The following is a 16027-nucleotide window of genomic DNA, read 5'->3' as shown; positions in this document are numbered from 1 at the left end:
GGACGTCCGCCTCACTCAGAGCCAGTGCTGCAACCGTTGTTTTTTTTTTTGGACCACACCCGTGTTGCTCAGGGGTCACTCCTGGTGGGCTTGGGGGACCACAGGGGGCTCCCAGGATCGAACCCAGGTTGGCGGTGTGCCAGGCCATCTTGCCTTATTCACTGTACTATCACTCTGACCCCGCCCCTATTTTTGTTAGTTTTGGGGCCACAGCTTGGCGAGGCTCAGGGGTTACCCCTGGTGGGCTTGGGGGACCATATGGGGGTCGCAGGATCGAACCCAGGTTGGCGGTGCCCGCTCTACTATCACTCTGATCCCACCCAATGCCCATTTTTGTTTGTTTGTTTGCTTCAGGGCGGAGGGGTTGCACAGCTGGCGATACTCAGGGGATACTCCTGGCTCTACATTCCGGAATTACTCCTGGCAGTGCTCTGGTGGCCATATGATGCCGGGAATCCTACCCGGGTCGGTCACATGCCAGGCAAACGCCTTACCTGCTGTCCTATCTCTCTAGCCCCCAAGTGTCCTTTTTCGGAGCCAGTGAATGCTCCTCCTTCCCCCTAGCCAGTCATTTGTCACCAGCTGACACACTCGGGCAGCCCTTTTGCTCTTGTACTTTTGCGAGTGTGGCAGACCCTTTCTCCAGCAGCGTCTCGTGGCGATCCTTGTCAGACCCTCTGCCAGCCTCCTGTTCCCTTCCAGGGACACCCCCTTGTGACTCTCCTGGGCCCCTGGTTTTCAGTGCCTTCTATTTTATTTTTATTTTTTTATATTTTTTCCTTTTTGGGTCACACCCAGTGATGCACAGGGGTTCCTCCTGGCTCATGCACTCAGGAATTACTCCTGGCGATACTCAGGGGACCTTATGGGATGCTGGGAATCAAACTCGGGTTGGCCACGTGCAAGGCAAATGCCCTCCCCGCTGTGCTATTGCTCCAGCCCTTTCAGTGCCTTCTAGAAGGGCATTAGGGTGGGTTCAACCTAGGGCTCTCCTGCCCACTTGGTCCTCTCTGAGGTCCTTCCTGTGGACTGGGGGGGAGGGGTGCTGCCAGGAAGGCCATGCAAACATCCCGTCCACTTACAACTATTTTTATCCTGCCTCTCAGCAACGTGTTTCATTTGATCTGGTTTGTAGAACTCGGAGCACAGACAAATGAAAACCAAGCTGCGGGAGATGGGGGCCCGAGAAACCAGAAAGAGGATGCTGGCTGCGCTGGACGGAGACTTCTTGTCCTCGATTCTCAGGACCCATGTTGGTTCATGATGGGCACAGGGGTGAGAGGACAAGCAGAATCTACTGGGCGGTGATGTTTCTTTTTTTAAATTGGGGGGTGGGGCCAGAGTGATAGGACGGCAAGTAGGGCACTTGCCTGGCACACGGCCGACCCGGGTTCCATCCCTGGCACTCAATAGGTGCCCATTCCCTCCGCTAGGAATGATTCCTGAGTGCGTGCAGGGCCAGGAGTAAGCCCTGAGCACGGCTGGGTGTGGCCCCCCCAAACAAAAACAACAATAAAAAATTATGGGGGTGGGGGCTGGGACAAGAGTTTAGGTCACACTGGGTGGTGCTCAGGGGTCACTCCTGACTGCTCAGAATCATTTCAGACAGTGCTCAGGGAATCAGATATGGTGTCAGTGATTTAATCAGGGGTGACCACACAGGACAAGTGCCTTACTTCTGTGCTATCTCTCCCACCCCCAGCGATTTTAATATTTTTGTTAGTGTCCAATTTTTTTTTTTTTTTTTGCTTTTTGGGTTACACCCAGCGATGCTCAGGGGTCATTCCTGGCTCTGCACTCAGGAATTACCCCGGCGGTGCTCGGGAGACCATATGGGATGCTGGGAATTGAATATGAATCGGCCACGTGCAAGGCAAGCTCCTGACCCGTTGTGCTATCGCTGCAGCCCAGTAGTGTCCAATCTTCTAACAAAATCTTGAGATTCATATTAACCTAGAATACATAGTAGTGGTGTAGAGTGTCAAATTTCCCTCCAGGAGCCTTTATGGAGCGTCCTCCTTCTAAGAAGGCAGGACTCTTATTCCAGTGTTTTTCCCATGAAGAAATTTGAGACCCAGAGAGGTTAAGAAATTTGCTTAAAATCAGCTTACTAGCCAGCTGGTGGCAAAAAAAAAAAAAGGAAGAAATAAAAGAACTTAAAGAGAAAAAGAACAGAAAGCACCTTTGAATCTGTCTGATTCTTCTTTGTTCATTCACTTAAGATTTCTGCTCAGGAAAGTTCATTATCAGTATGTTCTTTTATATATATATATATATATATATATATATATATATATTTGCTTTTTGGGTCACACCCGGCGATGTTCAGGGGTCACTCCTGGCACTGCACTCAGAAATTACTCCTGGCGGTGCTCAGGGGACCATATGGGATGCTGAGAATAGAACCCGGGTCCGCCCTATGCAAGGCAAACACCCTACCCACTGTACTATTGCCCCAGCCCCTTTAAGAATATTCTTGAAGTTATTCTTTTGTCGATACATATCACCTGTGGCAGGAATCACTCAAAAGTTATTTCTGAATCCATTTAACTGTTCTCAAGTTTATTTGAACAGAAAATAATACGGTATGACAAAAGCCAGAAAGGGAAGGTAATCGATGAACACAGTGAGAACAAAACCAAGTTACTCAATTCTATCTGTAGAGAAGACTTTAGACTCGAGGCCTGCTCTTTCTTTGTTAAAAGGCGGGAAGACGTCAGTGTTATCACAAGGACCCACAAGCACTAAACAAACTTGTCTCCTGGCTGTAACCAGAACTGGAAATGAACAGAAAACAGGGAGCAACGGCCAGGGAGGTAACTCCAGCAGGAGAACGTTTGCCTTGTATGTGTGAGGCAGAGGGTTTGAACCCTGACACTGCAAGGGGCGGGGGTAATGAAGGGAAAACAACATATTTTGTGATTCGGCATCTTTCAAAGTGTGTCTAGAAACCACCAGAAAACGGCCTGGCGTGGTGCACTCTGCATTCTGCAAACCCTGGGCCAGCCTGTTCCAGCGGGCAGAAATAACGGCCTGAGCAGACCGGCACCTTTCCATCTTATGGGTTTACCTCGAGCAGGAAACAACGTGGACTTTCCAGGCGGCACCAAGGAAAATCAAGGATCTAATCTGAGACTTGCTAAAAAAAAAAAAAAAGTATAAAAAGACAAAGAAAGGAGAGCGTTGGAGGGAGACAAATCCCATGGACACAGCCAGTTTATTCCTAGATCTGGGACGGGGAGGAGGTGCCTCGAGGTACCTAAATTTGGCCCCTAGGGCCCTTCTCAGAGTCTGAATACAATGTGAGTGGGAGCCTGGTTGAGCCCTGGCACCCCAGCGAGGGGCCTAGGCTTGAGGGAAAAGTCTGAGAGCTCCTTCCTTTGGGCCTGGAACAGGTCAGTGGACCCCGGGATGAAGCATCAGTAGCTATAAACACGTGGCAGGCAAACGCTCAGATTCAACCCTGGGAGCTGACGTCAAACGGGCCGCAGAAATCTGTGCCCATCTTGCGAACACCAGAGTTTCTGGTTCTTCCTAAAACCTCCTCGTCCTGGGCCCCCCCTCCACCCCCCAATCTGGAACTCCCCCAACATGAAACATACAGGATTTTCTTCTGGAGAAGAAAAGCCACAGAGCCTTAGTCGACCCGTGGACTCTGTGGAACACGGGCGTAGACTTTCAATAGTGTTCTGAGATTTTTCTTTTCTTTTCTTAAAAAACAAAAAAAACAAAACGAAGCATGGAAAACAAACAATGCCTGGCTGCTGGGCTGGGCTGTTGGGCTTTCCGAAATCTTGGACTTTTGCATTTTGAGTTCATTGGCCGGGGGCCCTGCCTCTGGCGAGGCCTGGAGGAAACGGCCTCGCGGTCTCGCCTTCCGGAGCCGGCTTCGTCCCGTCAGCATCTCCGGGCAGGAGCTGTGGACGCCGCAGCCGTCCTCCGTGCTCGGCCGCTGCCCGCTCTCAGGACCTGGGGAGACAGACAGACAGTGAGAGGTCACTGGACAGTTGCCCCTGCCTTGGCACCCCGCCCCGGCCTCCCTTCTCTCACGGCCTGCTTTCTGGTGAACAGGTAGCCAGGCGCTTTGGCTTCTTTTTCAGAAACGTTTCATTTGGTGATGACTGGGACACGGAGCCAGAGTGTGGCAGGAGGTTGTCGGTTTAGGGATAAAGTTGTGAATATATATATATATATATATTTTTGTGTGTGTATGTGTGTGTGGTGTGTGAGAGAGAGAGTTCCCCAGTGGGGCTGGGTTGTCCAGGACTATTCCCAGATCACTGTCACGGTATCACTGTCATCCCGTTGATCAGCAATTTGCTCGAGCGGGCACCAGTAGCGTCTCCATTGTGAGACTTGTTGTTTCTGTTTTTGCTCTCCGAGAGGGGCAGAGGAATCGAACCCAGGTCGGCAGCGTGCAAGGCAAACTCCCTGCCGCTGTGCTGTCGCTCCAGCCCATTCCATATATATATTGCTTTTTGGATCACACCTGGCTATGCTCAGGGGTTACTCCTGGCTCTGCACTCAGGAATTACTTCTGGCATTGTTCAGGGGACTCTCAGTAAGTAGCTTGCCGGGCTCTTCGAGAGGGGCGGAGGAACCGAACCCAGGTCAGCTGCATGCAAGGCAAATGCCCTACCCGCTGTGCTATCGCTCCAGCCCCCAAATGATTTAAGTGCAGCCAAATGCCTCATGGATGTTTATGGGTCTCATTTCCTCCTTCACGGGGTCTGTGGCATTGTGAGCATCGGACATACCTTTTTTCTGCATTTAAATCTATGCACGTGCGCTTAGAAATTTGCATGTGTGTTCATGTATGTATCTGTAACTTATCAGTAAATGTTTCTCTCTCTCTCTTTTTTTTTTCAGGTCACACCGGCGGTGCTCAGGGGTTACTCCTGGCTCTGTGCTCAGGAATTACTCCGGAGGTGCTCAGAGAATCCTATGCAATGCCAGGGAACGAACCCAGGTTTGTTTGCCTGCTGCGTGCAAGGCAAACACCCTACCCGCTGTGCCATCGCTCTGGCCCCATTCAGTAAGTGTTTCAAAGCCAGATGCTACTATATATACTATGGATGACATTTTCCCATCAGTTTCTGTACTGATCGCCCTGCTTCACACAATTTTGTTCTTACAAGACAGAAACTCTTTAAAAATTAAAAAAAATATATAGTCACTATGCTGGAGTGATAGCACAGCGAGTAGGGCGTTTGCCTTGCCTCAGCCAACCCGGGTTGATTCCTCCGTCCCTCTCGGAGAGCCTGGCAAGCTGCTGAGAGCATCCCGCCCACATGGCAGAGCCTGGCAAGCTCCCCGCTGCATATTCGATATGCCAAAGACAGTAACAAGTCTCACAATGGAGACGTTACTGGTGCCCGCTAGAGCAAATCAGCGAGCAATGGGCTGACAGTGATACAGTGCTACAGTCACCATGAGATCACAAAGTTATTCACGATTGCGTTTCAGGCGTGCAATGTTTCAACACCAATCCCTTCACCAGTCAGTGCCCACTTTTCTCCACCAATTTCCCCCCAAGCCTCCCGTTTGGCCCCGCCCACCCACCTGCCTCTGGGGAGGAACTTTTTCTTTTTTTTTTTTTTTTTTGCTTTTTGGGTCACACCCAGCGATGCTCAGGGGTTACTCCTGGTTCTGCACTCAGGAATTACTCCTGGCAGTGCTCGGGGGACCATATGGGATGCCGGGGATCGAACCCGGGTCGGCCGCGTGCAAGGCAAACGCCCTATCCGCTGTGCTATCGCTCTGGCCCTGGAATTTTTTCTTTTTTGTAAGTCTTCACAGCGTGGCTTATAGCACTACTGCTAGGGGTTCACTTTCCCACGTCCAGCGCCCCCTTCTTCTCCCAGCTGAATGCGGGAAAGTGGCATGTGAGGCGAATGCACTACCTCCTGTACCCCAGACATCTTTTATTTACCTGTGGCGCATGCCCCAAAGTCCACATGATTTAGGTGCAACCAAATGCCTCAGGAATGTTTCTGTTTAGGAATCTGGAATGTTAATGAATCCCTCCACTGTAGACACTGCAATTGGGCATTCGCTATCCCACTGTTCTGTCTCCTTATATCCCGCGTAGACAGAGATCAATCCGTGTCGGTCTCTCTCCCTCTGAATAACTTCACTCCGCGTGATCCTCTCCAGTCCCTCCGTGTAGCAGCAACTTGTGAGAAACTCTTTTTGTGTTTGCGTGGGGAGGGGATTAGGCCACACCTGATGGGACTCAGAGGCTATTTCTGTGCCCGAGGATGCTCATGGTGGTGCCTGGGGCAGTGGTGTGTGTGTGTGTGGGGGGGGATTGAACAGTCCTGCAGATTAAATTGGAGTCAGCTGCCTACAAGGCAAGTGTCTTAACTCCTCTACTGATTCCTCTGGTGCCAAGGTAGAAATACTTTGATCTTCGTTTTGATCTTCATAGATAAGAGAACTGAAGATTGGTTGAATTGATTTCATTCCAGTAGAGGGAAAAAGATCATTGAAAAGTGTGCGAGTGTGTGTGTGTGTGTGTGTGTGTGTGTGTGTGTGTGTGTGTGGTCAAGGGCAGAACTTGGCCCATCCTTCCTGCGATGTATGCACGTCAGCCCATTGGATGCCCAAGGGATGCCCATGGGATGCTGGGGATTGAATTAGGATTGGCTGCATGCAAGGCCAATGCCCTCCCCACTGTACTCTTGCTCCAGTCCCTCCCCCCTCCCCCCTCTATTTTTTTTTTTTTTCTAGTTTGGTTTTGGGCTGCATCCAGGCTCACTCCGGCTCTGGGCTCAGAGATGGTGCTGGGGGACCCCACGTGGTGCCAGGGGTTGAACCCCAGAAGGTTGCCTATAAGATAAGCGCCCTCCCCACTGTGGTACCACTGCCGAGGTACCACTCCCCCTAGATATCCCAAAAATTTCTATGAATGAGCCGTTTCTGTGAACTCAGGGAGATGGCCAGGATCTGAGTCTTTTCTAAGAAAGGAAACTCGATGGGGTTCTAGGCTTTTGCCGGGCCGAGCAGACCAGCTAGAGTTTTCTGGATAAGGACAAGAGATCATTTCTTCTACAGGTAGGACTTTACATTCTTTCAAAGGCATTTGTTTGCTATGGATTTTTTTTTTTTTAATTCAGAACATTCACGTCTGCAAGGAGTTCTCCAGGTTTGGGGGCTTGTAGAGACTGATTTTCCCTACAGTCTTTGGGGTTGTCGTCAAGGCGCGTCCACGCCTACCTTCTCTCCTCGTGGGTCACCCGACCCCACTTCTTGGCAATGCCTTAGACAGAACCCACGGAGGCGATGAGTGTGCAGATATCAGTGGAAACGGGCCTCTCTGTTCACAAGTGGCCTCTAGTCCCACCTTCTTCCCCTTGGGGTTGGCAGGGAGGGGAGGGGCCGGGCCTTAACCAGGCATATTCTGCGTTCCAGCCCTGGGCTGGGTGAAGGGAACTGGAAAAGTGCAGACTCTTGGGCCCCACTTCCGACTTAGCACAGGTGAGGATCCTTTGAGGTGAGACTTGAGTGTCAGCTTCTTCAAAGCTTCCCCAGGGCTGGGGCTGGAGGGCTGGTCCAGCAGGTAGGGTGCCTGCCTTGCCCATGGCCGACCCCCATTCAATCCCCAGTACTCCATAATAGGGTCCCTGAGCCCACCAGGAGTGATCCCCGAGTGCAGAGCCAGGAATCATCCCTGAGCACCACCGGGGATGGCCCAAATGCCAGTTTTCCAGGCTCCAGAGCCAGATTATGCCTGGTTTCCATCCTGCCCATAGCACAATCTAGGGATTAGGTAAATCTCCCAGCCTCAGTTTCCTCATCTGCAGTATGGGGATGATCGTGGCAACCTCAGGGGTTCATGGTGAGGATGCAGCGAGCTTTGGCTCCTGGATAGGCGTGTGCTGGTGCCCCCTCGTCAGCTGTTCATCCAGCCCACTCAGCTGCAATACTGATCTGGGCTCTGTGTCTTCTCTTGAGTCCCCAGGGCACTACGCCAAGCCTTGGCCTCCTCCCCCTGGCTCGCTGTCCTTGGAGCAGGCTCATGATTCCGAAGCCTCAGACTCAATCCGGCAGCGTCTGAAATTCCGAGCCCCTGCCCTGTCCTGTTGACAACACCGGAAATAGCAGCCCTGGCAAATGGGAGGCAGTTGGGGGCAGGGAGGGGAGGGGAAGAGGCGTCACATGAAGGAGCCGGCCCCGGCTACCAGTAGGTCAACAGCTGTAGGTCTTCACTCTCCTTCCAGGAGAGCTTTATCAAGAGGAACTGTTCAAACCCCCTTTTCCGGTGGGAGAAACGGAGGTTTGAGGGAGCTTTGGCAAGTGGCCGAGGTCTCCGTGAGGATGAGAGGGAGAGGGAGCTCGGGACGCTGGGAGTAAACCCTGTGCCACCCATCCTACACCCTGCCGTGCCTTCGTGCACACGGCACGTGGCACCCTCCTCAGAAGACCTGTGAACTCGTGTCTGTGCTCCAACGGTCTCTTCCGGTGCAGCCCCACCCCATCAGACGGCCTCATGGATGGAGACTCCCCTTTCTCCTCCCTTGGGCTGAAGCCGTCTCTTGTGATGCTTCCTGGCTTGGCCTCCCCCTCCTCCATCCAGCCGCCCACCAGGGACCCTAGACCCGGCCTATCTGATGGGAAGGTGACCGTGATGACAGCCATTACTTTCTTGGATGCCAAGGTTGGGGGCTGATGTGGCAGGCTGAAGGGCGACCCCTTCCCTGCTCCTCTTCCCCCTGCCCCCGCGATGCCTTCATGAAACAGAGCAGAGACAGAACTCAGGTGGAGGGAGGTGGAGAAGCCACACAGTTAGAGGGGTCCTCCTTGGTCCTGCCAGGAGGTCCGCAGTGAGCCAGGCGCAGACCCAGGAGTGTTACTTGGTTGCCCGTCAGTTCACCTTGGCCCTTGCCAAACCTCAGGGGGATGGGAACTTCGTGGTGGCACAGCAGTTAGGTGCTTGCCCTGCACGCGGCCAACCTAGAGTTGGTCCCCAGCACCACATAGGGTCCCCCTCAGCCCACAAGCAGTGATCCCGGAGCACAGAATCAGGAGTAAGCCCTGAACATCGCTGGGTGTGGCCCCAAACAAAGAAAATAAAACCTCTGATGGATCATGTCATTGGTTCCTAAGGACGGCCATTGATTCCACTGATGACCCTCTTAGCTGGTTAGGGGAATCAGAAGAAACGTGCCCCAGTCCAGAAAGAAACACCAACATTGCTTATACTTTTCTCTCTTTCTTTTTGGGTCACTCCCGGCGATGCACAGAGGTTACTCCTGGCTCTGCACTCAGGAATTACTCCTGGTGGTGCTCAGGGGACCCTATGGGATGCTGGGAATCGAACCTGGGTTGGTCACTGCAAGGCAAACGCCCTCCCCGCTGTGCTATCGCTCCAGCCCCATCATACATCTCTTGGCGAGAGGAGAACTCATGGGAAATAAAGATGTTTGCCCCTTCCTCTGAGAACAGCTGTGTTATTAGGATGCTAATTAGTATAGAGAATCATTGATCAGATCAGATGGGGAGGCAGAGGAAGCAAGAGCCCTAAATACCCTGTTTTTGATCCCATTGCTTGTAATCTCCTACATTTAGAGGCAGCCACGTGACCAATTTTAGCCAGTAATTATGACCTTATGTGACATTTGTCCCTCTTGGAAAACCCCTGGTGGATGCTCTAACCTTCCTCTCTCTTTGCCCTAGTCTGGGGACGCATCATGTTCTGGATGTTGGAAGATTATGGCCTACGGGGTGGGGGGCCAAATGCCTGTTTTTGTAAATCAAGTTTTTTGGAACACAGGCATGCCCCTTACTTCCATAATGTCCATGGCTGCTTCTCTGAACAGGGGCGGTGTTAAATTTTTTTTTTTTTTGGTTTTTGGGTCACACCCGGCGATGCACAGGAGTTACTCCTGGCTCTTCACTCAGGAATTACCCCTGGTGGTGCTCAGGGGACCATATGGGATGCTGGGATTAGAACCCGGGTCGGCCGCGTGCAAGGCAAACGCCCTACCCGCTGTGCTATCGCTCCAGCCCCATCGGTGTTAAATATTTGTACTGGAAAGGTGACCGAGGCCTTGAATATTCACTCTCAGGTCCTTTATCAGAAAGTTATGCCGTTCTAGATAGAGTGCCAATATGGAAGAGCTTCAGATCTCCAGGGGCCCTGCAGAGCCCAGGCTAAATAGTAAAGAAAAACCCTGAAACTCTTTTTTTTTTTTTTTTGAGGGTTGTTTGTTGCCAGAGTGTGACCATAAAAAATAAACGGATTCTTGGGGGCCAGAGTGATAGCACAGTGGATGGGGCATTTGCATGGCACTTGGCCACCTGGGTTTGATCCCCGGAATCTCATATGGTTGGTCCCTGGAGCCTGCCAGGAGTGATCCCTGAGTGTAGGCCCAGAGCCAGGAGTAATTCCTCAGCATTGCTGGGTGTGGCCCTAAACACAACACAACAACACAAAACAAAAACAACAACAACAAAAACCAGATTCTTGGGGCCAGAGTGTAGCTCAGTGGGAAGAAGTCTTTGGATATTGCCAAAGATGAGCACCGTTTAAAAAATGCATTTACAGATTGCCCCATGGCTTGGAAGCTGGACTCACATGCTGGGGGAAAAGGCAGCTCAGTGAGAGAAGGGACCACCAAGTAAAGGGTGCTAGGAGAGCCCACTTCGGAGGGGACATGCATGCTGAAAGTAGACTATAGACCGAACACGATGGCCACTCAATACCTCTATTGAAAAAGCACACACCCAAAAGGAGAGAGAGAGGCAGGATGGGGTTGGGGGGACGGGATGGGGGTGGTGGGAGGGATGCTGGCATCACTGGTGGTGGAGAATGGGCACTGGTGGAGGGAGGGGTACGCGATCATTGTATGACTGAAACGCAAGCACGGGAGTTTGTGAGTCTGTAACTGTACCTCACAGTGATTCGCTAATAAAAAAATTATTAAAAAGTGCATTTACATTCAGGAGGGATTCAAGAGTCAACTTACTTCCGTGCGAAGTGAACTACACAAGAAACGCCGATGATGAAGAGGCCGATAATGATGGAGGCGATGGCGATCCACTTGGCGTTCCGCCCCAGCTGCCTGGAGCCCTCCACGTCGCCGTTGTTGTAGCTGTTCAGAGACTGGAGGGCACAAGGGAAGAGCTGGCCATGACAGAAAACTCACAAAGACAGACGCTTCTCAGCTCCTCTGAGGAGGCAACATGGTTGTCACCTCCTCCTGGAAGCATTCCCTGACCTCCCAGGTGAATTTCACCTCCCTCCCTCCCTCCCTCCCTCCCTCCCTCCCTCCCCCTCTCCCTCCCTTCCTCCCTCCCTCTCTCCTTTCCCTCCCTCCCTCCTTCCTTCCTTCCTTCCCTCCTTCCTTCCTTCCTTCCTTCCTTCCTTCCTTCCTTCCTTCCTTCCTTCCTTCCTTCCCTCCCTCCCTCCCTCCCTCCCTCCCTCCCTCCCTCCCTCCCTCCCTCCTTCCTTCCTTCCTTCCTTCCTTCCTTCCTTCCTTCCTTCCTTCCTTCCTTCCTTCCTTCCTTCCTTCCTTCCTTCCTTCCTTCCTTCCTTCCTTCCTTCCCTCTTTTCTTCCTTCCTCCTTCCTTCCTTCTCTCTTTCCTTCCTTCCTTCCTTCCTTCCTTCCTTCCTTCCTTCCTTCCTTCCTTCCTTCCTTCCTTCCTTCCTTCCTTCCTACCTTCCTTCCTTCCTTCCTTCCTTCCTTCCTTCCTTCCTTCCTTCCTTCCTTCCTTCCTTTCCTTCCTCCCTCCCTCTCTCCCTCTTTCCCTCCCTCCCTCCCTCCCTCCCTCCCTCCCTCCCTTCCTTCCTTCCTTCCTTCCTTCCTTCCTTCCTTCCTTCCTTCCTTCCTTCCTTCCTTCCTTCCTTCCTTCCTTCCTCCTTTCCTTCCTTCCTTCTTTCTTTCCTTCCCCCCGCCCCCGGCTGTATTTAGGGCTTACTCCTGGCTCTGTGCTTGGGAATCATTCTTGGCACTGTTTTAGGGAACCCTATGGGATACAAAGTCTGCATATTAACCCTTTGAGCTAGCTCCTAAGCCATAATTTTAAATTGTATTTATTATTTCTTTAGTGTTTTCTGGTTTGGAGGCCACACCCAGCAGTGCTCAGGGCACCATGCGGGGTGCCGGGGATTGAACCCAGTTGATTGTGTGCAAGACAAGTGCCTAACCTGTTATACTATCACTCCTGCCACAGGCCCAATATTTTTTTTCCAAAACACATTTGATTTTTTTCGTTCTTCCAAGCAGTGTCCAGAGTGCCTGGAGACCTCGCCAGTGACACTCAGTCAGCGAGGCTAGACGGTTCAATGCCAGGGCTGAGGGTGAGGTATGGGGCATCGGAACCTCTGGGGCCACATCTGGCCGGGAGCGATGTGATGCTGGACTTCAAACTCTGGTACTGACCCACACAGAGTCTGAGCCCCTGACTGCCCAGCTCCCTCAGGGGCTCCAGAATTTTCCTTCTTAGGGCGACTGCATATGGTACCATTTCTGTGCTGATTGCATTTCCCCCACCCATTTCTCTGTCGAGAGAGTTTAGGGGTAGTTGCTACAAGTGTTTTCCCAACGCTTCTCGGGATGGAGCAGTTTCAATTCAGGCAACTCTCCTTAATGCCCTGCTCATCTCACTCCCTGAAGACTCAGCTGAAGGACGTGCAGGAGGGCGTGAGTGAGCACGGAGAGCAGAGTCCAGACGTGTGAACAGCTATGAGAACCAGAGCAAGCAAGTGCCACGTGTTCTCAGCCTCAGTGGACTCGTCTTTAAACTGGTGAGTGCACGGAGGATCATGGTGGGCCGGGGACTGAACCGGCGGGCGGGGTGGGGGTGCAAAGCATGAACTTCAGTGCAGGACTGTCTCTGCACCAAAGGAGTCACTGAGCTCATTTGTGCCAAGCAGCCAGTGCTGGGCCAGTGCACAGTCCCTGCTCCATCGGTGCCAGCGTTTGTTGTGATTTGCAAACCTTGTTCTGTCTTGTTCATCCTCTCAAGCCACGACCCCCGGGCTACAGCAGCATCTTCTGGGCTCCTTTTTGGAATTAACAGTTGGTCAGATTCTGTCCCTAGCGGGAGCCGAGTGCTAAAAGACCCAGACTGAGGAACTTTGCTTGGATAGCACTGGAATGAATGCTTTCCATAGGAAGTGTGTTTCCCCTCCCTCCCTGTCATGATCCAAGCTCTTATAGTTAAGCATCAGGCACTTTGGCCAGGCCCATCTCGATGCCAGGGTAGCACACAACTCACCGCTTGCCCTGGGTCCGTCCCGTCCCTCGTCGGGACCCTGCTTTTGGGGGTGCTAGGAAGTAAGGGCAGCTGAGGCTTAGGTTGAGAGAAGAGATGCCCAGGAGGAAAATATCATGCAGAGTCAAATGACTCCCAGGTTACAAAAGCATAGCATTTGCTACAGTCTTCCTGTGTCCATACAAAAAGGACGTGGCTCTGAATAAACTATGCAAAGGACTCAAGGAGAAGAGAAAAACAATATTTACAAGTCAACAGAACACTAAGAAAGAAGCTGCAAATAAACACAGAGGAATGGGAGCACTGTAATGGGAGTAACCCAATCAACCTAAACTATCAGAGGCTATGTTATTATCCTACACCTCCCACCCCCAGCAGTGCTCAGGGCTTACTCCTGACTCTGTGCTCAGGGATCATTCCCAGAGGTGCTCAGGGAACCCGGTGTGGTGCTGGGCGTCAAATTGGGGTCAAAAGCCTTAGCCCCCGTGCCACCTCCCTAGCCCTCCAGGTATAAAGTTTTGAGAAACTTCACAAAGTCAGACTCTCAGAACTCCAAATCATAAGCTCATACTCCAGTTGACAGTGATGGCGACTCAGACCGTCCCATGCAGATCATTATCCGGCTGTTCTGTCTCGTCAACCCGGTTCCGAGATGTGTCATAGTAATAGGCTCGTATTGCGGGAAAAAGGGGGAAAAACGAAACTTCCCCTAAACATCGTCAACCTCCAGCTGTCGGGATGAAACTCTGCTTCCCATTCTTAGTGGCAGAGTTGGAAAGAGACACTCTGAGCCCTCCTGAAGGGCGGTCTCTGTGGGTGCGTTGCTCTCGAGCACTGTGGGATGGGGGCACATCCTGGGGCCACTGAAGGTGTTTGTTCTAGGTCAACAGAGCCAAGCTCATGAGCTGGCTGAGGGAGATTTAGGTGGAACACCTGGGGGAAGCTGCCTAACCATCATCCCTTGGTGCCGGCCATCTTGGATGAGGTGCTCCTCCCTGTGGGCTTCTCGGAGGACACCTTGAGGCCAGTCAGTGGTCAGTGGTCAACTTGATGAGAACAGTGATCTCCCCTGCAATGCCATCTTCTCCACGACTTTTTTTTTTTTGCTTTTTGGGTCATACCCAGCGATGCTCAGGGGTTACTCCTGGCTCTGCACTCAGGAATCACTCCTGGCAGTGCTCAGGGGACCATATGGGATGCTGGGGATCGAACCTAGGTCGGCCTCGTGCAAGGCAAACGCCCTACCTGCTGTGCTATCGCTCCGGCCCCTCCGTGACTCTTTTTAATTTTTGCTTTTTGGGTCACACCCGGAGATGCTCAGGGGTTCCTCCTGGCTCTGCACTCAGGAATTACTCCTGGGGGTGCTTGGGGGACCCTATGGGATTCCGGGGATCAAACCCAGTTGGCCGCGTGCAAGGCAAACACCCTCCCCGCTGTGCTATAGCTCTAGTCCCTCTGCGACTCTTCTCATGAGTCTCTTTCCTCCTTTGGCTCCTGGAGCTGCCCGTGGGCGAGTCCCCAGGCTCAGGATGAGTATGGCGGGGAGAGAGATGGGAGTGGAGTGCTTTAGAACTCAGAGAACATTCGTATTTCTTTCTATTTTTATTTATTTATTTATTTTTTGCTTTTTGGGTCACACCCAGCGATGCTCAGGGGTTACTCCTGGCTTTGCACTCAGGAATTACTCCTGGCAGTGCTTGGGGGACCATATGGGATGCCGGGGATCGAACCCGGGTCGGCCGCATGCAAGGCAAATGCCCTATCCGCTGTGCTATCACTCCGGCCCCTCGTATTTCTTTCTGACAAACTTCACTGGCTGGAGTTTTGGACTTGAGGATGAAGATCTACAAGGAGCAGGAAGAAGGAATTTCTCCTTTCCCCAATGTGTGGCCATAGCAATTTATGATTCTCCTGCCATGCTACTATGCTAATGATAGTAATGTCATTATTTTATGAGTGGTGGCCGAGGGTCCGACCCAGGACGGCACGGGTGTGAATCCTACGCTGACCCGTGAAGCCACACCCCTGTTCCCTGCGGGGAATGATTCTGTTTGTTATTATTATAGTTGTTTACTTCCAGTTCTCATTGGGATCACATTCTAAGGGCTCCCTGGACGGTGTTAACACACTGAAATGGCAGAAATGTTTGCTTGTCTTCCTTTGATGAATGCACCGTTTGCAATTTTTTTCTTTGAAGAACATAGAAAGCAAATTATCCTATCTGTTGTAGAAGAGCTAGAAAGGAATAGGGGATGGCTTAGGTGTTTGGTGGGCTTGGTGGGGTGTTGGGCTATACCTGGTGATGCTTGGGGGCTCCTCCAGGTACAGTGTTTAGGGGATCATGTGGGGCAAGGGATTGAACCTGGTATGCCGACAGGAAAGACAAATATTGCAGTCCTGGGCTCTCTCTGGCCCTGGCTTACGTATTTTATTTTTTTTGTTTGTTTATTTTTTGTTTTGGGGGCCACACCTGGCAGTGCTCAGGGATTTCTCCTGCCTCTGCACTCAGGGATCAATACTGGTGGTGTACAGGGAGCCATATGTAATTCCGGGGATCGAACCCTGGTCAGTCATATGCAAGACAAGAGCCCTACCCACTGTACTATCTCTCCAGCCTCTGGCTTACATATTTTAAATAAATATACTGTATTGTACTGTTGCACTGTACTGTTATCCCGTTGTTCATCGATTTGCTCGAGCGGGCACCAGTAACGTCTCATTGTGAGACTTGTTGTTACTGTTTTTGGCATAGAGAATATGCCACGGGTACCTTGCCAGACTCTGCCGTGCGGGCGGGATACTCTTG

At 51.8% G+C, this 16027-nt stretch overlaps 1 protein-coding gene across 1 annotated transcript in view; it reads right to left on the bottom strand.

The window, feature by feature from the left end:
* Window positions 1-3617: 3617 nt before the first annotated feature.
* Window positions 3618-16027, bottom strand: part of TMEM233 (transmembrane protein 233) — a 36991-nt gene continuing 24581 nt past the window's right edge. Inside the window, exons 2-3 of the mRNA XM_055146578.1 lie at window positions 10971-11107; window positions 3618-3969 (exon numbers count right to left, since the gene is read on the bottom strand). Coding sequence (XP_055002553.1) covers window positions 3963-3969; window positions 10971-11107 — 144 coding nt within the window. The 3' untranslated portion in view covers window positions 3618-3962. The remainder of the gene's footprint in view (window positions 3970-10970; window positions 11108-16027) is intronic.

This window comes from Sorex araneus, chromosome 9 (genome assembly GCF_027595985.1).
Source record: "Sorex araneus isolate mSorAra2 chromosome 9, mSorAra2.pri, whole genome shotgun sequence".
In the NCBI taxonomy this organism is placed as follows: domain Eukaryota; kingdom Metazoa; phylum Chordata; class Mammalia; order Eulipotyphla; family Soricidae; genus Sorex; species Sorex araneus.
Note: the sequence above shows the minus strand (reverse complement) of the source record. Positions and strands in the feature narration are given on the sequence as shown.